Source organism: Dendropsophus ebraccatus, chromosome 7 (genome assembly GCF_027789765.1).
Source record: "Dendropsophus ebraccatus isolate aDenEbr1 chromosome 7, aDenEbr1.pat, whole genome shotgun sequence".
Lineage (NCBI taxonomy): Eukaryota > Metazoa > Chordata > Amphibia > Anura > Hylidae > Dendropsophus > Dendropsophus ebraccatus.
Window position 1 is genome coordinate 45,303,969 of NC_091460.1, and position 24,066 is coordinate 45,328,034.

Here is a 24,066-nt window from a genome sequence, read left to right on the forward strand (position 1 = left end):
GCGCTGTGTCAGACTGGAAAGAATACACTACTTCCTGCAGGACATACAGAAGCTGATAAGTATGGGGTGGCCTGAAATTTTTAAATAGAAGTAAATTACAAAGCTATATCTTTCTGAAACCAGATGATTTGAAAGATTTTTGCTGGATTACCCCTTTAATACATAACCCCTGCTGAATTCTCAGACGACTGCGCTCCACCGTCTGCGTGTAACAGGGTCTATTTGTCATCTGTTGAACCAGATTAAAATGACAAGTTCTCACAAAGATTATAAAAGATTACAAAATTTATTTTGCCGAGTTTTACAAGATGCACTTATAAAACTTGTACACAATATGATTTCCAACAGAAGAAAAACTCATTTCCTTTCCTTCATAAATAAGCGGATAAGCAGAATATCATCTCGGAGCACTGTACAAATCACTTCAGGGAGGGGGATCTAACTTTTATTAGCATTTTACCATTTCGCTGGCACCAATTGGATTACTTGATTTTGATATTTTAGCTCATTATTTCAAACACACAAAATCCTCGCTTTCCCCTATCTCATGGGACTCCTAACCGATAATGCGCATCCAAGCACGGTACGGATTATGCAGCACGCATAACACTCATCTATAAGAATACCACTCATATAACTCAAGACCTGAGGCCAACGCTGGTTGGGGCCAAGAACACTTTAATTTCTTTCAACTGAAACGCTAAATATTTTTGAAATTTCTATAAAAAAAAAAATCTATCACACAAAGCTAATATTTCCAGCAGCAAACACTCAATGGGTGCTACCTCGGCCACATGCTGATCTGACTATACAAAAGTGGATAAAGTAGTGAATGCAACTGGATCCCCATGACAAAACTTCCTGCCCTCTCTTTAGCTGGTCACAGGGATATTGTGAGAGTTCAGATCAACATCAACAGTGACTAGAACAGTGGCAGTGTGGGCAATGATGATGAAAATCCCTACAAAATCCCTATGATAACACAATAACGCTACCATGGGAAAAAGGCTGCAGAATAGTCATGGATGTAATTATTATTTCCTCCAGATAACAGTGCCACTCTTTTCAATGGGCTGTGACTGGTATTACAGCTCAGCCCTATTCAATTGACTGGAGCCGAGCTGCAAATAAAATTCCTGGGCAGCAGGGGGCGCCATTTCTGGTAGAAGGGATTACCTTTTCCCCCCGCTAATTTCGGACTACCCCATGAAGCTATGAACAGAACATTTATTCTAGATCCCTAGGTGCCATTCTCTATGTACATTTATTTCAAATGCATTATGGATACCTGGATAAGAAAAGACCAAGCACAATTGACCTCTACATTCTTTGGTTGACTGGAGACCTATGGATACGCTTGATGTATGCCCCAAATATAGGGCTCAGGCCTAAGAGAATTCTAGGTGGAGACCTTCTGCATAACTATAGTATCTATCATGTCCGGATAGCCAAATGCTATCTAGGTATGATGGGAGTTGTAGTTCTGCAACAGTTTCAGAGCCATAGGATGGGGAACATTGCGCTTTGAGTAACAATGACAATGTCATTTGCAACAATGTATTCACTCATGCCTTACAATGGCAGCATTTTTGTCACAAACTCAACTCCTCCCCCCCCTTTTAGGAGACAATGGGAGAGGACAATTCTATCACTGTGTAGACCTAGCCTTATGGAATAATACAGATTATACATAAATGGCATAGTCCAAGTGACAGTCCAGGCAAAAAAGCAACCACAATAATTCATGCTAGTTCTTTACAAAGTCTAAAGGGGCCTAAATGCTAAAAGTTTTCACTTTCTTTGGAGAAAACATTGTCATGATGTCAAGCGAAGGCCGAGATTCAATCATCTAAAAATGGACCAATCCAATATCAGTTTCAACTTCTCATCAAAGCGACTTTACGAGATTTCTGGAGACAGATGCTTAAAGGGCTTCTCCACTTTTTATCATCCTGTTAATTTAAGGTTCACAGTTCTGCAAATATTCTGGACCTGAACATTGTGGTTGAGATTGGTTCATCTCGCCGGGGGCCTACACTTGGACGTCTTTCTCCAGCGTCTCTCATCACATTATTTATGGGCAGATTCAAAATATTAAATTTTTTGTTACAAGTTCTTGGAGAAGATCATTGGATCTCAAGAACCACCTGTATCTGGAGCGTACACTTTACATTCAGTGCATGCGTACATAGAGTTCTATGTATGCCTCTACACTGCATTCTGGGTAGCCAAGGTCCACAAGATCACCCTAAGTATTACTGCAGTAGCTAAATTACACTTTTATGTATATACATTTTATTTTATTAAGCTTTAGCAAAAAAAAATAAAATAAAATTCTGTTAGGTACTAAAAAAAAATGTCCTGTATGAGGCTATGTGCCTACTATGTACTGATAGGCGCTAATAATGGCGCTAATTCATGTTAATGTTAGCACTTATCAGTGCATAGTGGAAACATAGCCTAATGAGTTACTGCTTCAAGACTGGGAACAATCCTACTGGGAGATCTTTGAGAATATACTTGCAAATGGACGGGCCAAATGAGCATGTATAGGGGGGCTCCTTGATAACCGGCCTGCGTAAGAGGGACACAGATCAGCCGACAAAGAGAAAACCGCTTGTTTGACGGCTGATCGCATCTTTTGTGCGGCCAATAAAGTTCATGTCTGATCGGTTGCTCCTTAAGAGCCCTTAGGGCTACATTCACATCTGCGTTGCAGATTCTATTGAGTACACCAGAAATGCAAAACTGCCATGTTTTTCCTTGTTCTGATGATATGCAGTGCTATACTGATTAATCTATACAGCATGTAACCCTACAAATACAGCTGAACATCAGGCTCCAACACTGGACACAAATACAGCGGCCCTTTTGAAGTCTTCAAGGGGTTGGATTACAATTTTTTGAAATCTTGGAAACAGTGCCACCTCTGCGCATGGCTGTATATGGTATTGCAACCCAATTCACTTGAATAGGGAAGGCATGTAATACCAGGGGAGACACTTCTTAAGCATGTACATCATTTCCCTTCTACACCCTACAGTCTGTTGTACTATAAAGCAGTGCATTCTTCTGAAGGAACAATAGGATTATGACAGGAGACACTATGGCACATACAGATGAGCGAGGTTCTTTATAAGTGCAAGGTATCCACTGTGTCATAAACCTACCCAGGTTCACACTGAATCCAAAGCCATGCACTCCTATATACACGTGCAAACTGGTATATGGGGATGACATTTCCACACATATGGAGCATGTAAAAAAAAAAAAAAAAACACATGGAAAAATAAACAGCTTATTCATATACATTAACAGGTGGGACGGTGACTCCTGATGTCTCCTTAGTAGGCCTCAGCCAAATACATCTTTGGTAGAGGGTCTGTCATGGCGGCACACACGTTTATCGGCAACATACATGTAACATTTCCCACCTCTAAATTGTTGGTTATCTGGTTCATTGCTTGGCATGTAGACACGGCAAATGCCGAACAGTAGTCAGACACAAAAGTCATTTATAGAAATTTATATAAAAGGTCCAGATCTCTACCCCCAGCCATGACAGGTACTCTGTAAATGAAAGGCCCATCTTTGCAATCAATGTTCTTGTTGCAATGCATCTAAAATAAAGCTGTGTCGGCAGCTGTTATACAGATCTGTGTCTCCATGGTTACAGACTACAAGCAAAACTTGTGTAGTCTGATCCTGCTGTCACTCTCCCTTCCATTAATCTTGCAATATTTATGAAGGGGAATATCAATGCTTACAAAAACATGGTCACTTGTTTTCAGAAAAAACATCTTATTTGGGTATTTCTAGGCAGTTCAGTCCCATTATATAGGATGGAGATGAGGGGTGGTGCCGTTCTTGAAAGATAGTAGCTGTGTTTTTTTTAAGCCTGGATAAATTTAACATATCTGAAAAGTTTGCAAAGGTTTGTTTTTAGTCTGTTACCATAGATTCACATAGGTCTGCATAGTAGGTATAGACACAAAACAATTGCCAGATAAGTGGAATTTACTGCTGATCCGGCAGCGGCTCCCATGACAGGTACATTTTCAGCAGACCTTTTTCATTGGCATAACAAGAGAATTGTTTAGAAGGTGGACCTTTCCCTTTAAAGTAATCCTGTCATCCGCACAAAGGGCAGCCATTTTGTATTTAGAATCCTTATATCTGAACCAGCCAAAGTGGTTTGTAGCAGAAGGACGCAAAGAAAAAAAAATATTATCCTTAAATCATCAACTAATGTCAATGGCCATCACATGTGCCGATGACAGGATCGCTTATTAACCCATCACTGCATAAAGATTCACACTTACAGTATCACTTATGTGCTGCACAAGCTTTAGGGGTTAACATTTTGCAGCCCTTAAAGTCGACATTTTGATTCACCTCGACACCTACACAGTTTTCCTCATGATCGTCTCTTTTGCAGTTCCAATGGTATGTAAAGGTTCTTTGCATGCAGCACGATACATCACAGTCATAGTAAAGGGCACCATCAACTTACCTGGTGTATTAAAAAAAATAGAAAAAAAAATAATATGGAAGAATCACGTGATGACATCCTACGTCAGACGCAAACACTGTCCGTGTCCATTACAGTTAGTCCACACCCCTTTAGACTGTCTATGAGAGATGCATCTCGTTAAATGAGATTTGTTGGTTTACTAGTACCTGTTAAAATACATTATTTTTGCTCTTTTTTTTTTAAACTCTGGAAAATAACTATCTATCTATACCTATGTACAAAAAAGAAAATGCTTCTACGTTAAGGCTTCTAAAATACAAACATAATCTACATACATGTGAGCAGGTCTGGGGCTCCAAGTAACCTTATGACACAGAGGTGATGTGAAGGAATTTGTCTCCACCCAGAATATTCTGTGGTTCTGTTTATATGAAAACATTAAGGCATTTGATCTTGGCCTAATAAACTAACCTGTATTACGATAAGTGGCAATGACTGATGAGGATATTTTTTTTCCAAGACAGTCTAATGTTTGCTAAAGTAAAATGAAGGGTCTTATACAAAGCTCAGCTTTGCAAAGCAGAGTTCTCCCAATTTTTATAGTCCATATATAAACACCTTCTTAAAGAAAGTGGTGGGGATATCACCTCCTTGAGCCTGCGCCAACAAAGAACACAGATCCAGAGCAGGTAGCCGGTGGAAGGGAAATAGACTTTGCCTGTGGAAATAATTTAAAGAAAAATAAATATTTTAAGCGCCAAGTCCTGAAGTCGGACTAGTCAATTCTGTTTCCACAGATGGTGAACCGGTCAATGTCCAGCAGGTTATCCGATCGGTGTTTGAGATCTGGGTTTTCCTGTGTAATGTCTTTTTCCTCTGCGTCTGGGGTGGTCAGGAACTGGTCAGAGCTGCTCTGGGTAAGAAGCGGAGCGGTGGAGTTCTGCCGGGTGGGCTGGCAGGTGACTGAAGCACTGATATGGTCATCTGTAGGAGTTCCTGGCATTGAGAGACAGTGTTGTTAGTGCTAAACTCAAAAAAACAAACAAACAAAAAAAACAGACTGAAGAATCTTTTCTGGGGATGCAACATAGTTTATTTGAAGGGTCACTCTTATTGATCAAGACTTTGAATCTTAAATGGGGGTCTAGGTGTTCAGACACCCCAACAATCATTTAGAACATTAAAGTGATACTGTCACCCTCTTACTCTATGTGCAATTCTCCACACCATCCACAAGCTTAGATGCTGCACATTCAATATATACCTGTATAACACTTGTCTGTGTCTTATTCCTGCTCTAAAATCGCACATAGGCAGGGCTAAATGGCAGCTAGACACTTTACCCACCCAGGAAATGGAGGCCAACGGCTATTAAGCCCCGCCTAGGTGACAATTTCCATATAGGAGAGGGGGCCCAACTGCCACGAAGCCCCGCCTAGGTGACATTGTCTACCAATAAAATGCAGTGTTATACAGGACAGGTATACATTGAATGTGCAGCATCTAAGCATGTGGATGGTGCGGAGAACCACACAAGAGTGATGGGGTGACAATATCACTTTAAGGAGAAGTACTTCTCTCCCAGTCTTGTGGCTTTCTACTTAAGAAAGGCTCAGAAAACTCTTACAGTGAAAAGAAAGAGCAGGAGAGATGTTCTCAGCCAAGCTCTTCTCCCAGCTCATTCTAGCAACTCTAGCAACACCTAGACCCTGAATTATCAAAACTTTTGACATGTCTCTAGGACAGTGATGCTTTAATACAGAGCAAGGCCTCACAGCCAAGACTATTATTGCTCCATTTTGAATAGATGTAGCATTCAAGTTTTGTTTCATACAACATAATAAGAGTATTTTTAGTGGCACACAGCATCCCTGCCAGTCTGTAGTATAGGAATAAATATTCCGCCGAACTCCATGCTATGTGCATGAGAGCTAAGGCTGGGTTCACACACAGTATATTTCAGGCAGTATTTGGTCCTCATGTCAGGTCCTCATAGCAACGAAAACCAGGAGTGGATTAAAACACAGAAAGACCATGTTAACACAATGGTGAAATTGAGTGGATGGCCGCCATATAACAGTAAATAACTGCCAATAACAGCCATTGTTTTAAGATAACAGAAAATATTTTCCATTAAATGACGGCCATCCACTCAATTACAACATTATGTGAACAGAGCCTTTCTGTGTTTTCAATCCACTCCTGGTTTTGGTTGCTATGAGGACCTGACATGAGGACCAAATACTGCCTGAAATATACTGTGTGTGAACCCAGCCTAAAAGGTAAAGGAAAATAGGAACAGATGCCCATAGAAAACTGCTGAAGTCTAGACTAGGAAACATGGAAAGACTAGGAATGCATTAGCAGAAAGGCTGCTAGAAGGTGTATTCCTGTATTCTCTTTAAAGTACACCTAAACTTTTATACAACTAAAAAGCCAAGCAGAAACAACGATATACTGTGCTTAGCAGAGCACTTCAGTCTATTTGTTCTAGAATCAGGAGTAGAGCATAGTGAATGTCTTCCAAAGGGTAGTCAACTGAAAATTGAAGGCATGTATAGTCAGAACTTTTGTAAAGGAAAAGATCTGAGTAGGATCTTGAAGGAAGATGAGGAGAAGGGCTGCTCACCTTGATTTGATTTGTTTTTACTTGGGGTTTTCTTCGGCGTCTTCCCTGGAGTACACGTGGGCGGTGGCTGAAATAACTTCTCTTCCATTTTGGCATCTTTGACGTACTGACAAGACTTCCCGAGCAGGACAATACTGTTCAGGACTTTCAGCGTTATCAGCCTGGAAGCAGAGGGGAAATAATGCATGAACAAGTGGCAAATCTTATATGGCTACTGCTAAAAAACCAGCAGCAGGGTCTCCTGGGGATTTCAGACTGCCCAGGGTTCAGACCTCCCACAATCATACACAGAATAGGAAAAGTGTTAATAATGGCAATCCCTTTAATTGAGCAGGTCTACCTCTTCACTTAGCAGACACTTATAGTGCTGGCTAATGGAGAGGTCCAAGCCAGTGACTTCCCTCCCCAAAAAGAAATATTGAGGGTTAGTTTTCCTATCTCACCAAAACTTGAAATATTACAAAAATCCCATCACTTTTAAAATGCGCTGTATACAGGGTAAGCTGTCATCTCATAGTTATCACAGGAAGATTAAAGCTGGATGCAACTAACACAGATTGATGGGACAGCCCCTTGTCCCCTCACAGTGACTGGCTGTCTAGTGACTGGCTGTCTAGTATCTCCTCTCTACAGTACAGAATGATACTACATGTCCTGTACTGCTGTGTGTGTCTATTATCTCCTCTCTACAGTACAGTGTGATACTACATGTCCTGTACTGCTGTCTGTGTCTAGTATCTCCTCTCTACAGTACAGTGTAATACTACATGTCCTGTACTGCTGTGTGTGTCTAGTATCTCCTTTCTACAGTACAGAATGATACTACATGTCCTGTACTGCTGTGTGTGTCTATTATCTCCTCTCTACAGCACAGTGTGATAGACACTACATGTCCTGTACTGCTGTCTGTGTCTGGTATCTCCTCTCTACAGTACAGTGTGATACTACATGTCCTGTACTGCTGTGTGTGTCTAGTATCTCCTCTCTACAGTACAGTGTAATACTACATGTCCTGTACTGCTGTCTGTGTCTGGTATCTCCTCTCTACAGCACAGTGTGATACTACATGTCCTGTACTGCTGTGTGTGTCTAGTATCTCCTCTCTACCGTACAGCGCGCTACTACATGTCCTATACTGCTGTGTGTTTAGTATCTCCTCTACAGTTCAGTGTAATACTACATGTCCTGTACTGCTGTGAGTGTCAAGTATCTCCTCTACAGTAAAGTTTTATACTAAATGTCCTGTGCTGCTCTTTACCTGGGACAGGATAAGTTGCTCCTTTGGGCACCAGCGGAGGGTGACTTAATTTTATTTTTCTGGGACCTTGTGTGACCTGTACAGGACCCTGAATACACTTTGGTCCTCTATATAGAAATTAATTTACAGCTTCCAGTTGCTCTTTGACTATTGCCATTTTAGTTATCAGCTTATTTTCCTTTAAATCTTAATTTTTTTCTCATTTGGGGCGTTCAGAACCAATTACACATTTGCTATAGAGTTTTTGGTATCAAAATACAATATTGTTAACTTGCGGTGGTCCTGGAACCAACTAATATTGTAACTTGAGGGACCACTGTACTCCCTGTAACTTGAACACTTGACTAATAGATACCCTGTAATCATGGTCAGCACAAATGTAGGAGGAAAACTACCCACTCCTATCACTTATCAATAACCCTTAGTATTTATTTAACCCAGTGATAATTTCCAGAACATGTCTGGCTCCACTCTGCATTTTCCCAAGTTACACAACATGTCAAATCTTTACAGCTTTTGGCTTGAAGATGCATTCGGAAAAGAGGAGGATGAAATAATTTGCTTATCTAATTTTATATGTAAGGTAAAACATTCATCCCCAGTAATCGGCATCTGCGGGACAGCCCTGCTGTATTAAGCTGACGTAGAACACGCTTCAATTTAGCATCCGAAGAGCAAAACTAACACATTACCGGAATCTCTGCTATAAAGAAGACAATTTACTACAGTCCCAATCAGCCTGAGGGTTGGCGGAGAAAGCAAACACAGATCTGACGGCCGACGTAATGACTATTGGGAACAGATTATTTTCTCTTCCTAGAAGCTTATAACACAATTGCCAGTGAAGGCGAGACTGTGTTTTGCTATGTCTAAATCTCCATTGGTTCAACATTCTGGAGTGCAGATTCCTACCCCTCACTTCTTCAAATAAATGAATTAAAGGGGTATTCCCCCCCCCCCCTTTTTTTTTTTTCTTTTTAAATTTCCACATAACTTAAGTGCCTCTCATTTGCCAGATCCAACTATAGGTTCAGCCAACTTCAAAAGAGCTTCACTTGAAATTTTCCCCATTCAGCTCAGGGAAGAGGTGCTTGTTATGTTCCATATCTCCTCCATGGAGTAAATGTGGCCACTTTGAACCTGCGTATGGGCAAAGTCACATGATGCCTATTCTACTGGTAAGGATCCTAAAGGTGGGAATTATGGTGGATTCTACACAGCTAACTACATACAAAAAAGTCCCACAAAAAATCCTAATCATAGCTGTAAAGTTATAGTTGTATTGTATAAGAGCTGTAGAACACCAGAAGGTGACCAACTATAGGCCAAGTACTAGAGGTTACCAAGAACTTACTAAGAAGTTGTTGAATAAACTTATTTGCCTCTCTCTCCTTACATGAACTGTATGACCAGCTCAGTCTACCATGCAAGTGTCTTTGAAGAAGAGAGTAGAGAATGGTGAATCTACCAGCAGTACAGTAAGGAATTCATTCTGCAAATCTAGGTAAACCTACTGTTCTGTGAAAGCTTCCTAAACTGTAACAACAACTATTATGGTTTTCATCCAACTTTCAAGGGAATCAGCTATATATAATTCAGAGCTGTAGACATGGGCAGAGAGCTGGGAGGAAGATAAAACAAATAATATTAGTCTCTTAGCCTATAGCTTCAAAGTTATAAAAACATGTTTTATTTCTCAGCTCAAGAAATGCAGTAGTGGTGGTGCTCATCCCTGCCTGATGTGCTTACAGCCTTGAGCCCTGTACATCAATTATGGAGTGCAGAGAAGAGAGGGGGAGGGAGATGGCATGCATGCTGCCACTCAGCACCACCACTTTGGCTCTAGCGCAAGGAGTAGGGAACCTTGGCTCTCCAGTTGTTGCAAAACTACAACTCTCATCATACCTGGACAGCCAAAGCTTTAGCTTTGGCTGTCCAGGCATTGTGGGAGTTGTAGTTTTGAAACAGCTGGAGAGCCAATGTTCCTTACGCCTGCTGTAGTGACTAGAAGTAAAATATGATTTTATAACTTTGCAGCCATCAGTTAAGAAAGTGTTTTGTTCTTTATTTCATTACGGCGCCTACAGGGAGTCTGGGACACTCCTCCTGTCTCATCATTAGTTCTGGCTGCCTCTCTGTCCCTGCTACCTCTTATGATATGAAGCTGTGTATAACACAGGTCTATCATGGCCTCTACAGGGGGTCAGTGTTGATTACTTTAAATACAGAATTGTTATAAAATACAGATACTAAACCACCAGAGAGAAAAAAAAGATTAAGTAGTCACATCACATATACTGACAGGAATAAGGTATAGCAAGGTGGACCCGAGAGGGTTGTTTTAGGAGGTGACCCTTGATGTCACCATAACTTACCTCTTCTTTTAGAGCCATGCTTATAAAGTGGATATTGATCCCTACATGTTACTTGTATCTCTATACCAAAGATGACGCTACGCTAAAATATTCTCGCTGAAGAGAATGGAGACAGATGTACAGCTGCTGATCTGTCACACACACACTTCAAGTCCAGAACGAGATGTAATGTCGAAATCAGAAGAGTACTTATGTTTTAAGACTCTATGAGAGATGGAAGACCGCTCAGTACGTATAGCACAGACACTGCTATTAAAATGGTAATGCTGTGAGAGGAACAACAAAGAGGGTGGAATCAAGGGCATTTTAGCACTTTGTGCAGGGTGCCAGCTCACAGGGTGCCAGCTCTGTAATATGGAATGGAATTAAAACTTCAGAAGAACGGCCATTTGTCTGGATAATACCACCAACACATAATAGTATACCAGCCTATGTATTTGTGGCTGAAGGACCAGCAGGTGTTATCAGTCAGACCCCCACCAATATTCTGAAATGCTTTGTATCCATTTACATGTCGTCCCACATTACAGTCATGACACAACTCAGTTACCTTCTTTACACTGAGTGCTCTATAGGCAAAAAAGTAGTAAAAAGCAACAGTCCAAAGTCTTCAATAAAACAGTAGACGTTTTATTCCCCCGTATGTTCCATGCAACATTTCATACCCTCAATTTTTTTTTCTGCATGAATCCGGCTCCATAGAGATGCTGAGAACATATGGGTGAATAAAACATGGAACATAAGGGTGAATAAAATAGCCAGTGTATTAAAGATTTTGGATTGATGGCAGAATACTGGTCCCGATTCCTGTGCAGTAGAGACCTTACAGGAATTGCACTCACACAAACTCAATTTTTTTGTAAGTCAGCTCATCTCTACTGTGCACCCTCCCATCATTACTAGAGGTTTCTTTACAGTATCGCTCCATACACTCTCTTATGGTTTAAAATTGGGGAAGTGGGGGGGGGGCTGAATTCTGCCTGGTTCTCAGAAAATCCAAACATAAGTGTTCTGTTACTTTATATTCAGTGAGAGGTACAACAAACCTACAAGTGCAAATCTATCTGATATACTTACCCAAAGTAGAAGAGCACAACACAGGTGTATGCCAGGACTCCCTGCACCTTTACTGAACTGGTCACCACTCTGATCAGCTAAAAGGAGAACACATAGGATATAATGTTAGTCATCACAAGCAGAGCCGGTGTGGGATCATGTTTAACCATTCCCTGCACGCAGAATCATCATTCATGATCCAGGTCAGCACTGTTCACAAGATATTAATCTTATACAAGGGTCAAGCATTACAGTATATCAATGACTTCACATGGCCGTCAACCTGCACCCACATGTAAGAGAAAAATTGCCAGACAATAGATGACAAGAACTCATACGTGCCCTATCCCCTATGTGGGGTCAGCTTTATTCATGTCCTAAGTCACCAAGCTCATTCCTCTGTAAACTGCCCATCTGTAAGTGTCCGTTTCTCTATACTATAAAGAATATAATATTAACATATTCATGATGATTTTATTAAACTAATTCAATAATTCGCAGTAACCCCATTACTCTGCTTAACGCCTCAGTCTATGACTAACTATCCCCAGGCTGCTACATAAGAAGCAGTAACATCCTGGCATTATCATGGCTGCAGCCCATCCATTCTCATTCCCGATCTGTTACATCTCATCTTGTTCTCCTTTGCTTCTGGCGTGATTCGCATTGAATACAATGTATATTAATGACCAGTAGCTGGTAATAGATCAGCGTCACACATTTATACTTACAAGCACGGCAAGCGGGAGAGGGATGAATCCCATGCGCCGGGAGACAGAGTCGCTGTAGTCTGTGTAAGCCTGAAAGAAAATAAAGACGGTGACACAGATAGTTTAACCTTGGTGAAATGTAATGTGGGTCAAGGGTGGACGGGACTGAGGGCGTCCATTACACTGGATGCTCTGTGCATGTATATGGAAACCCCACAGGTCTAGCAGGAATATGGCTATATATAACAGACTTGTTCTATATTATATGAGAAAAGGGACAGGGGAATCGTTCATTATATATTAAGGGCTTTTCAAGTACGTACATTTTTCTGACGGCTGCTCACAAGTTCAAAGGCAAGGCTGGCTCTGTATTCACTGTACACCTTCAGGAGACACAAGGGGGAAATGTCAGTGCACAACATACAGGAATAGGATAGGATTAGACAAGTATAGTGTAGTTTTAGTCACAAACTAAATTCCAAATTAAACTAACTATCTGTATGTTCTTATAGTATAGGAAGAAACCTGTGGAAACAGGGGAGTAGACACTATACAAACTCTATGTACAAGTCCATGATTAGATCTGAACCTGGGACCCCAGTGCTGCAGGATAACACACTGCTAACCACTAAGCCACCATGATGGCCAGGGCTTTGTTATTGCTCCTTGCACAGCGATTAGGCTGAAACATTTATATGCACAGAAAGGGTATGTTCACACGGAGGAAAACAGGAGGAATACTGCAGCAGAGCTCCCTGCCACAGAGTCCCTCTCTGAGCGAAGAGGAGAAACACAAGCCATCCCATTGACACACTGATGCAAGCAGGATTCTGTGGCGGGGAGCTCTGCCACGGAAGTCCGCCTGTTTTACTCAGTGTGAATGGGCCCAAAATGAATGATTGCTGCCTCTTCTATCTAGGCATTGCTGTGGGTTCCTGCAGTGGATTCCAGTCCTCATGGCTCACAACAGGTCATAGTTTGAGGATATCCCATACAAAGAACACCTGTGATAATTCTATCACCTGTGACATACTAAGGAGATCCTCAAAACATGACTTGTTGTAGGGCCATAAGGACTGTAATGGAGAAGCATGGAGATAAGAAATATTAACTACTTCTGAAGTGACTTACTTTATGAGCATGCCCTCTTAAGCTCAGGTCTAGTTGCAGTATCCAGACTGAACCTGCCTTACACATCACATGTAATTCCCTCTGCACAGTAACACCCCCAGTATATGACATGTCATCAATTAAAGGCTGTTCTTCAGGCTGGATAACTATCCTGAGCTTGTACCACCTTGGCTATGAGGTGACTAGAAGCAGTGTGGGATATGTACTTCCACTATATCACTGACTACTACCACACCCAGGTCCAAGAAGGCACAAGCAAGAGCACAGCATAAGCCAAGATGCACAACTATACGAAAATGATTATATATCCTAGATCTGCCATCATTAGATGTACTGTACCCTGTGCATTAACCCTGGCCTTCCTGAAATGGCAAGGACTCACAATAAAGCTGAGTCAGCCATTCTTTGCATGACAGCTCTTCATTAGAGAAAACAAAACCTTCTGACCTTTGCTAATAACAGGAGAAGGCATTACCCTTCAAGACTACTACTACAACAGGAGTCCGAGTTGTAAGGGTGTTTCCCTACGCGGCTGTGCCCCAGTCACTGCAGCTATGCAGTTCTCATCATGTAAATGTCCCTTATTGCTCACAGCAGTGTGGGGTCTTAGGTGTTGGACCCCAGCGTATAAAGTGTACCCATTGTCTAGTAATATTTCCCGCTCATAAAATAACACTGCACTGTAAGAGAAAGATTCCAGAGGCTGAAAAGCTAAGCTGACTGAGCATGTCTCACAGCTGAGGGTCTGTCACAAAGACAGCTCTCTGTAATGTAATAAAAACCTCTCATCTGATGCTACCATACACAATATTAGTTCCCATGGTTTTTGGATATACCTTTTAAGCAGAAATGAGAAACCTTTGGCCCTACAGCTGTTGCAAAACTACAATTCCTATCATGTAAAGCATCAGCTGTCCAGGCATGATGTGAATTGTAGTTTAGCAACAGCTGGAGGGCTGAAGGTTCCCCCTCCCTGCCTTAAAGCCATTTGTAGTAACCTCTTACATATCACACATGAAAAGTTATTGATCGCACTGGGTCTCACATCTCCCCAGCTGTCAATCAAATCCAACTTGTTTGCTTTAATACAGTCTATGGAGCGAACAAGTAGGATGAGGAGCTTCCCAGAGGGTTTCGAGAGTCAGATCATTGACTTTTGATGGACTTACTGCAAACGACATTAATGCTTTAAAGTAGTTGTGATGGAGAACTCCATACATGAATTGGGGTAAAGGTAAAAAGAGTTATGAGTTATACTTACATCTGCAGTGATGTCATTGAATTTGGTTATAAAGGCGTGTTTCACTACGTCCACTGCAATCTCAGATGCAATGACCATGCACACGTCGGGGAATAACACCCACAAGTGGTCTGGGAAGCAGGAAAATAAGATTCTAATACAGTTCTGAGCACATTAAGGTATAAATGCTGAGGTCTCATTTACAAGCCACGGAGGGTACAAGTACTTGGACATGGACTGCTTACTTTCTGATTCATAATGAACGCACCTACAGATGTCCTATTGCAGCCATGTAAAATATGGAGCTTTAATATGAAAGCCATGGCCACAGGCAGAGACAGTACACAGATATATACACACACACACAATATATATAGACCTATATGCAAACTGAAAGGTCTGACCCCCTTTTATTACATATAAGAAAATCAAAGATGATAGTGACCTGGGTTCCAGGAGAACTGCTCCATGTTTCTCAGACATACAATCAGTAGTAGCACATAATTTGTGAATCTCTCTTTGATATCTGCAAGCAACAGGAAAGGGTTAGAGAATAAAGCACAGGAGCAGGAGAACAAACACTAGCAGGAGAATGGTTGTTACTGAACAGTCACATGGGAAACCATGATTCTCTGATGATTAATATCTTGTGTTGAGGACTCTCTTATGAGCACACTGCTGCATGCTATGGAAAGCAGTGCTATTCTTTCCAGGTTAGGGCCCTATTCCACCGGACGATTATCGTTCGCATAATCGTTAACGATTAACGATCTCAAACGACCGCTATTGCGAAAGATTTGAAAACGTTCACTCATTTCCATGGAACGATAATCGTTACTTATGATTGTATTTGCGATCGTTTTTCTTCACTATTTCTTCGCTATTGCGTTCGTATCTACTGCGAACGACCGAACGTCTTATTCAATGCGAATGATTTGCGAACGTTTTGCAGACGAGCAAGGATAAAAATAGGTCCAGGTCTTATAAAGTAAACTGTATTTCAACCGAACGATTATTGTGTAGATTCGAACGATTTAACGAAAATCTGAACGATAATCGTCTGGTGGAATAGGGCCCTTAGAGACTAGATCTGTCGGTGCCGCTAGTGATGACTGCATAATTGACAGCTATGCTGTGGTGCTGGTTATAAAGGCAGATGTGAACAGAGCCACATTTCTGCATTGTAAAGACACGTCAAAAGTTTTGATCAATTGTGGTCTGAGAGTTCAATCACTAGAATGAGCTGGGAGAAGTGTGTGCTATAAACAAAAAGTTTCATCCACGGCTTCTTAAAAAATGTCTACCTTTTATTCAAATAAAGTTCCAGCAGCACTTTGACCAGAATCTGCTGGCATCCGCTACTACCTTCAGGCAGAGACAAATCACCTCACGATTTTGGCATACTTCTGGAGTGCTGTGGACTTTACTACATTTACCTTTTATTCAATAAAAGTTACACATTTTTTAAGAAGCCGTTGATGAAACTTTTTGTTTATGGTGAATTCATCTGGGTGCGGCCCGCGATACAATTCCTATGAGCTTCGTACTCAAGAGGTCCACATACACCTTAAGGAGATTACGGCTGGTTTGGGTGAGCCCAAACTGTACCTTTAGTTCATCCAGAAGTATGTTCTGAACGCATTATTTCCCGAATCTTTCACGGGACTGAAAAGCTCTCTCCTATTTTTTTTTAAGGAGCAGATACACTTAAAAGATCCAGTGCAAAGTGGTAAATGTCAGCTGAAGTGATGTAAAGCAACTGACCGCCATTGAGATGGAGTATAGTTACTTATAAGAATTAATGGGCATGTCACATGGCCTTGGATAGGCTCGTAGTGTGTGCAGGAATAGGACTGGCTTGCAGAAAACTCCACTACAGCATCTTGGATGAACTGGTGCTAACAGCGACCATGGAAATGAGTGAACCATGAGCACGCTCAGAATTGTCCAAAACCGAACTCTCTGCATTTCAATACCAGTGTATGAAGAAGTTGGATCTATGTTGGATCCAGCCTCAGGGCTGCATCCAACTTCTTTAGCTATCAGTAATGAAATGCTGAGAGTACAGGTTGAAATGAATCCAAGCATGATAGAGGTTTGCTCATCCCTAGCGACCAGCAATGACACCAATCCATCAAAAGCACTGCTCCTGTCTCTGGAGAAGCTTTCCACTAGACCCTTGAAGATGACAATAAGCATCCACAGGAGTAACAGCACATAGAGATGGACCACTCAGGGGATCACACCCTTGTGTCAGTGTTTCACAACACCATGTCATAGAGGGAACCCTGCGATCAATACTTACGTAGTAAATTATCTGTGTAGTAGTAAAATACACAAAGTTTCCTGGGGGCAGGAAACACGAAGATGAGGAGGTGGGCCCATATAATGTGATGGCACATTAACACGGCTCCATTCACTACTGCATAAGTCAGCTACATACTATGTAATACACATCGCACAGAAAATACATACCGCTGTTGGACATTTGGAACAGATTATTCTTCTCAAACTTCTTGAAGACGCTCCCTTTTATTTCCACAAACTGAAAAGGAAGGAGACAAAGTGAATGTACAAGGAACTTCTAAATTACACAGTCAATGATATATACAAAAGAAAACCGCTGCTACCATAATTATGCCACTTCATTCAATGTGAACCTTCTCCTGAAAAATAAATATGGTATAGGAAGGCGCCATTAAGGCCCAGGGACACATAGGGTGTACATTGCAAATTCATACAAAGTAGTCAGCGGTACAGCAGTCCCAATAAAACCATCTTTTATTGATCCACAGATAAAAAAGTATCCATATACAGATGTAAAAGCTGCGACAAGTTTCAGTCTATAAATGTCTTAAGGCATTATACATTGAAATGAAATCCTAAATTACAAAGGAATAAAACTTTATTGAAGCAATGTATAAAAACACCACTTCTATAGAGCACTTACATTATTAGACATCATGATGGTCAGAAGAGACTTGTTGTGGGAGTTGAAGGCAACATTCAGGGTGGTCGCTTGCACTAATATTAGGATGGCATGTAAGACTGGGGGCATAGTCCATAAGGAAAATAGCCATAATAAAGCCCTGCCTCCATGCACCCCGCTAGATCTAAATTCAGCGGACCTGCACCTGTTCCGAAGCAGGTGTGTAGATTTGTGCCACGATGTACACCCGCAGGGGTAAATCATGATAAAATCAGATGCGGGACGCCTCTCCTCACGCCATGCCCTGCAAACCAGGGGGTCGCCAGGGTTCTCAATGATAAAGCTCACTTTGTGTGAAGCCTTCCTTCTGTATCCTACAGGGATATGGCTTCAGATTCAGGTTCAGAGGTATCTGTGATGGATATAAACACAACGATCCTCTTGGCCATAGAACAGAATAGTTACATAGACTGTCTCTCGCTCTGGAGAAACCATCCTGTCCTTCACTACACAAATAACCCTTTGATTTGAATGGACATGGTGTAATGCCTATTTTCTCCTGTGGTGGTGCTTCAGGGGAACTGAACACTACCCATGATTGTTCACTGGGAACTCAGACAGGGGACATTTTGTGATCAGATTATTGACAAGGGACTCTTCTAAAAATAGGGATGGTCCTAAGCAGAGATTCCCTTTAATTATTCAGATATATAACTGGATCCCTCGTGTATTACAGGGTAGTCACAGTATACACTTTGGTACTGCACAGCAGTGAGTTGTTCTCTGTAAAGGATACAGACATATAGGACACCCATGAAGAAGTGGGGAATGACACCCAGATGGGCTCTCTTCCTCTCCTTGGGTTCTGTAGCTGTCCAGTATAAAGCGTCCAGAATGTCTTGTCCAAAGGAGGAAAACAGGCGATCGGCAACCTGGAGAGAAAATAAACATGGTTTATAGCTGTGACTAAAGACGCCATCTCATGTTGTGCAACAGTTATATAAAAGTGACTTATTATGGCAGCGTATGCAATAGAAAAAACAGCGCCCTCTAGTGCTCTATATATGACCTGTTAAAGAGCCAATATGATTATACATGGTTTCCCTTCTCAAATAACATTGGGGACGTTCCCAGTAGACAATGCGTGGCCACTTTACTTACCTCCAGCATGTTATAAATAATGTACAGCTTGATGACGGACTGTCCCCGGATCAGGTGGTACATCATGGAATAGTCCACATAGTGCATCATAAAATAGCAGATCACTAGTATTACCCCCTTCAGGATATCGCAGACCTGTGCCGGCTGCAGAACTCGGCCACCACTGAAAAATGTAAGAACAAAAAAAAAGTCAAGAACCAAGACGTAACTGAGCTGAAGTGCACAGTGGGAGGACACACAGCGCCATCTAGTGTCATAAAGCGGTAATACACAGGAAAGAAAAAGCTTTCTAGACTTCATGATTGAAGGTGTTTAGGGTCCATTAACACAGAAAGATTACCTGACAGATTATCTACCAAAAATTTGAAGACAAAGCCAGGAATGGATTTGAAAAGAGGAAAAATCTCAGGCTTTGCTTTATGACCTGATCTCTGTTTATAGTCTGTTCTGGCTTTGACTTCAAATCTTTGGCAGATAATCTGTCAGATAATCTTTCTGTGTAAATGGACGCTTAGGAGGTTCTACATTGAAGCCACCAATGTGTGATCAGAGGGAGCTTGATGTAGATACTGCAGTCTAGCACCTTTCCAGTGAAGGGGCCGAGCTACAGTACCAGACACATCTGCTATTCAGCACTATGGACACACAAGACATACATCCCTGTGCCTTATAAATCTAGCTACATGAGCAAGGTCCTGTATGTAATAAAATGCTGGGACTCTTATAGCAACCTGGAGCATCCATAGGAGCGTATTCCCTTTGGTAGATGGGCGCTGGCAACCTGATAAACCTCCTGTATTAGACTTATAATGGAGCCTGATTCGGCTATAACACATGATCACAGCAGATCACAGCACTGAGGCCTCGTGCAATCTAATCTTTGAGCATGTCAGGGCAGCAAAACCTAAAGGGTGTCATTGCTCAATAGAGGCCCATAGGTCCAGAAATGTATCTGGATTTCCTCATGAGAAATCCAAATAAATTTCATGGACATGTGACCTTAGTCTTGACCAGATGTAAGGGTCTGATACAATTGGTCTAGACAATCCCCTCTGTGATAAGTATCCTGACAGCAGATACACTGTAATAGTCAGGATAGGATGGAGATTCTGGGGTTGAGGTGTTCAGATCTATGGCGTAAACTGGAGGGATCAGAAAACCCTGAGCTGTGATGTATTAGGTAAGTATGTATGGGGAGGGGGGGGGGTACCCTTTGAGTATTAACAAGAGAGTTCCCATTCACAGACAGAAAGCTGGCTCAGCTGTTGCCTGTAGACTAGAATACAGAGAGGTGTTCACGTGCAGGCGGCTCTCTATTCATATGTCTATGTTGGGAAATCCCTATAGGCTGTGTTCACACTGGGCAGTTTTGTTGCATTTTTAATATGCTTTTTATTTTGACTGGAAAGCTCACCTGAGAGACATCAGTGTTCACCAATCAAATCAGAAAATTAATCTTAAAAACGCAATGTATGTACATAGCCGTAAACTGGGATGATGGGCGCTGTAGCATTGCAAATGGGTTACATAGTGATATGTGTAGTCTCCAGTACACTGGTTATATAACTATGGCACTCTGGGGCCTCTATCACCAGGAGGCACTTGTGTAGTTATTAGTCACATTACATCTCACATAATGACAGACAGATGTGGCTGGGATATATAATGTGATGTCACTATGTAAGAACACTGCAGCCCTGGCCTCCCTCACACATCCAGACCCACTGTATATAGATCCTGTCCTGTACTGAGCAGCCTATGTACGCTATGACTATGGACTACCTACATAGCACGGAAGTGCTTACATTACACTGTCTGCATTATTCTAATGTCACGCCGGCTCTATGAGAATTGTTATTACAGCAGCGGCTCTGTCTCCTGTAATATAAGCAGTACTCACTACAGAAGCCACTGATACTAAATAAACTTTTTGTGCAGAACAATGCATGGAAACCAGCAGCTTCTAATACCTGCTTGGTTTCATAGCAATTCAATGGACCCTTAAGGAACAGATTGTTCTTACCGCTGGGACAACCCTCATCTTCCTCTGTAAGGTGAAAGACGTCAGGAAAGTGAGCGGAACATCCCTGCTGTACAGGCTTAGCATGATGCTCATAAAAACAGAGCAGCCTGAGAGTTACTGACCTCGCTAGGATATAGAGCAAAAGCCAAGGGACCAACTTTTGTTTTTACTTAGGACTAGAGCCCATAGTAATCAAGTGCCGAGCCGGGATCAGCGTCATTGTGATAATGAGTCCCAGACTGGCATGAGGCAGGGATCGCCCCTCCACGATCTCTTCACAAGAGGTGATCCCACCACTAGACCCCAGCTGATTGCTTTTTCAGGCCATTTAAATGCTGCTGTGAGTTTTCATGTGACCACAACACCTATTGATGCGGTTTCCTCTGATCTCCCCTGTCATTGTGTATTGGAGACTTTAGCTCGCTCCGGATCACACAGTACACCTGCAGTAGCTGACATATCCCCATCAGCTACACCACACTACTCGCACTTTAGGGGCAGAAAACTTCACAGTCACATTAATAATCTTCCTGTCTCTCACCTTAAGCCACAACAAGGCAGAGTAATAAACCTGACAAAGGCCAGAAGGACTCTTAATGGGAGCAGTGTGAAGACGTACAGGAAGGCGTCCAGGCACAGGAAGAACCCAAAGAACATCAGCTGCAAGACAAAATGGGAATTAGTTATATCCAATAGAGCAGAAATCTGATAATCTGGCTCTTATGTTCATCAACTGAAAACATCCATCTTGTAAAACAAGCCGTCCCCAGACTGTACATGTCTAATAATACGTTATACTAATACTGCCACTCCCTGTACGAGGCACATTCAACTATTAAAGCAGGTTGCTGGGCTTAAAGCCCAAAGCCGCTCAGATTTCAGGTTTGATGGCTACTAAGCCCGTTGGCGCATCCTCCTCAACAAAACCAGGGACGTGATGTTCTCACACTGTGCTTTATTGGGTTTCTGGGCCTTCCTCTGACACTGAGGAAACAAGCCAGTGAATTCTTAAAGGCAATCAGTCAGCTCCATATCATGCGCAGAGAGCAAGTGTCATGGAGGCGACGCTGAGCATCTCTCCTCCCTGCCTTTAATGATTGAGGAGGATATAGAGCTCACAGATTCCCTTTAAGGGTCCCATAGATATTAGAGAAAAGTCATCTGTTTAGTGCAGGGATGAGGAACCTTTGAAGGTGCATGACCACCTTTATCCCTGATCAACACATGCTGCTCCTCTGTAAGCCTGGGTGGGAGAGCTGCCATCTTCTCATTCTCAGGATCAACTGGGGTCCTGGATGTTAGACCCATACTGATCAGATACTTACCAACTATCCCATGGATAATCCCTTTAAATACAAAAAACAAATCTGCACACATAGGTGAACATTTATTAATGTGCATACGCCACGGGATAGGCACTGGTTTTTGTCTTTCTGTGACATGTGCCAGGTGTGATTGGCCCTTGCCTGATAAACAAGCAGGGGGCACTGGGGTGTGTGTGTGTGTGAATGAAGGCCAGTCTTTCGCCCCCATGTGATGAAGATGGGAGTGCAAACCTAATGTGATGTGCCACTTTCTAGCAGGCTGCATCCAGTCTATAATGCAGCAGTGATCCGCCGCAGTGATGGTCAGACTCATCACATCTTCTCCTGGCAAGGTGGGACATTTTACTGCCACATTTAGCAGTCTGTGTTTGCGGTGATCTCTGCCAAGGCTTTCTAAAATTACTGATCAGATGCCGCGGCCCCCCTTGTAGAGCAGCACTTTGCTGACAGAGGGTCGGCCGCACTTTTTACAACGCCTGCTCGGGTTTATGTTGGAGAGATGAGATCTGCAGTATTTAAAGTGGAAAAAGAAATCTTGGCGAGAGGCGAAATGTGACACTGGAAGCCGAATATTCTACTAGGGAATAGGTGATAAAAGCAAAAGAAATGAAAACAGAGGAGGGGGGCATGGTAGAACATGAGATTCATGGGATAAAGCTGAGTAACATGGATTAGAGAAAGCGCTCTGTAAAGGGAGGGGGTGTCACACTCTTTCATTCCATTTGCTGGTCCCGTCACCCATAGGAGATAACTGCGCAGGGATTTCCTATAGACATTAGACTCACCTCTGCTCATTAACATACGGAGCATGAAGACGAGCAGAGATTTCTCAGTAATGGGACTGGCATCCGGACCGTCACTGAGGGGGGGAAGGGGGAGGTATTCAACCCTCTTTTAAGGGGTAGGGTGGGTTCTGCCCCATCTCCTGCCTGACCGGTTCCCTTTAAGGGTGATAGATTTATCTGACAGATCATTGAAGCCAAAGCCAGGAACGGACTCTAAACATGTCATAAAGGAAAGACTGAGATTACTCCTCTTTTCAAATCCATTCCTGGCTTTGGCTTCAATAATTTGTCAGATAAATCTCTCTGTGTAAAGGCGCCCTAAGGCTTTTGCAGCTTTTGGCTGTCAGGGCATGTTATAGTTTTGCAACCGCTGGAAAGCGACAGGTCAGAAACCACCAATGTGATCCATGTGGCCCATTTCCTAATGTACGTTGACAGCCCAGTGTAAATCTCTATATCTTCAGTAACAGAGTACTCACCCGCCTATATACTAAATATACACTTGCACCCCCATTAGAATGAATTGCACTGGCAAGGATATACCATCATTATATTATTGGTGGGGTTCTGACCTCTAGGATCCCCACCCATGAGAGAATGAAGCAGATGCAGGGCTGGTGTAGCAATGTGTTCCCCTTTAAGTTAATACAGCCATCTGCAATTCCAGAGATATCCTGACCCCCCCTGCGATAATTGTATTACAGATGTGACACCTGAGTGACAGCCCAGAGGATGCTGCGGACAGAGGAAGGCAGCAGCGGTGCGCAGGGAGTCTCTGAGCTCCACCCACACACATGGCGCTCCACCAGGTAACATTACACAGAGCCCAGTGCCAGGAGCTTCTGACTAACTGGGCTGCTATATTACAAGGCTCTGTCACCCATCCCCGGGTGCTATTTCATCTGTATATTAAATGAGACTGATGACACTACAGGGATTCTCAGGAAGAAATAGAAAAGCATCACCATGT

General features: G+C 42.3%; 1 protein-coding gene across 1 annotated transcript in view; it reads right to left on the bottom strand.

The window, feature by feature from the left end:
* Positions 1-267: 267 nt before the first annotated feature.
* TAPT1 (transmembrane anterior posterior transformation 1) overlaps positions 268-24,066 on the bottom strand; it is a 41,870-nt gene continuing 18,071 nt past the window's right edge. Inside the window, exons 3-14 of the mRNA XM_069977440.1 lie at positions 21,528-21,646; positions 18,964-19,126; positions 18,599-18,734; positions 17,824-17,921; positions 17,349-17,418; positions 15,319-15,399; positions 14,895-15,004; positions 12,826-12,885; positions 12,524-12,592; positions 11,814-11,890; positions 7,104-7,264; positions 268-5,470 (exon numbers count right to left, since the gene is read on the bottom strand). Coding sequence (XP_069833541.1) covers positions 5,250-5,470; positions 7,104-7,264; positions 11,814-11,890; positions 12,524-12,592; positions 12,826-12,885; positions 14,895-15,004; positions 15,319-15,399; positions 17,349-17,418; positions 17,824-17,921; positions 18,599-18,734; positions 18,964-19,126; positions 21,528-21,646 — 1,365 coding nt within the window. The 3' untranslated portion in view covers positions 268-5,249. The remainder of the gene's footprint in view (positions 5,471-7,103; positions 7,265-11,813; positions 11,891-12,523; positions 12,593-12,825; positions 12,886-14,894; positions 15,005-15,318; positions 15,400-17,348; positions 17,419-17,823; positions 17,922-18,598; positions 18,735-18,963; positions 19,127-21,527; positions 21,647-24,066) is intronic.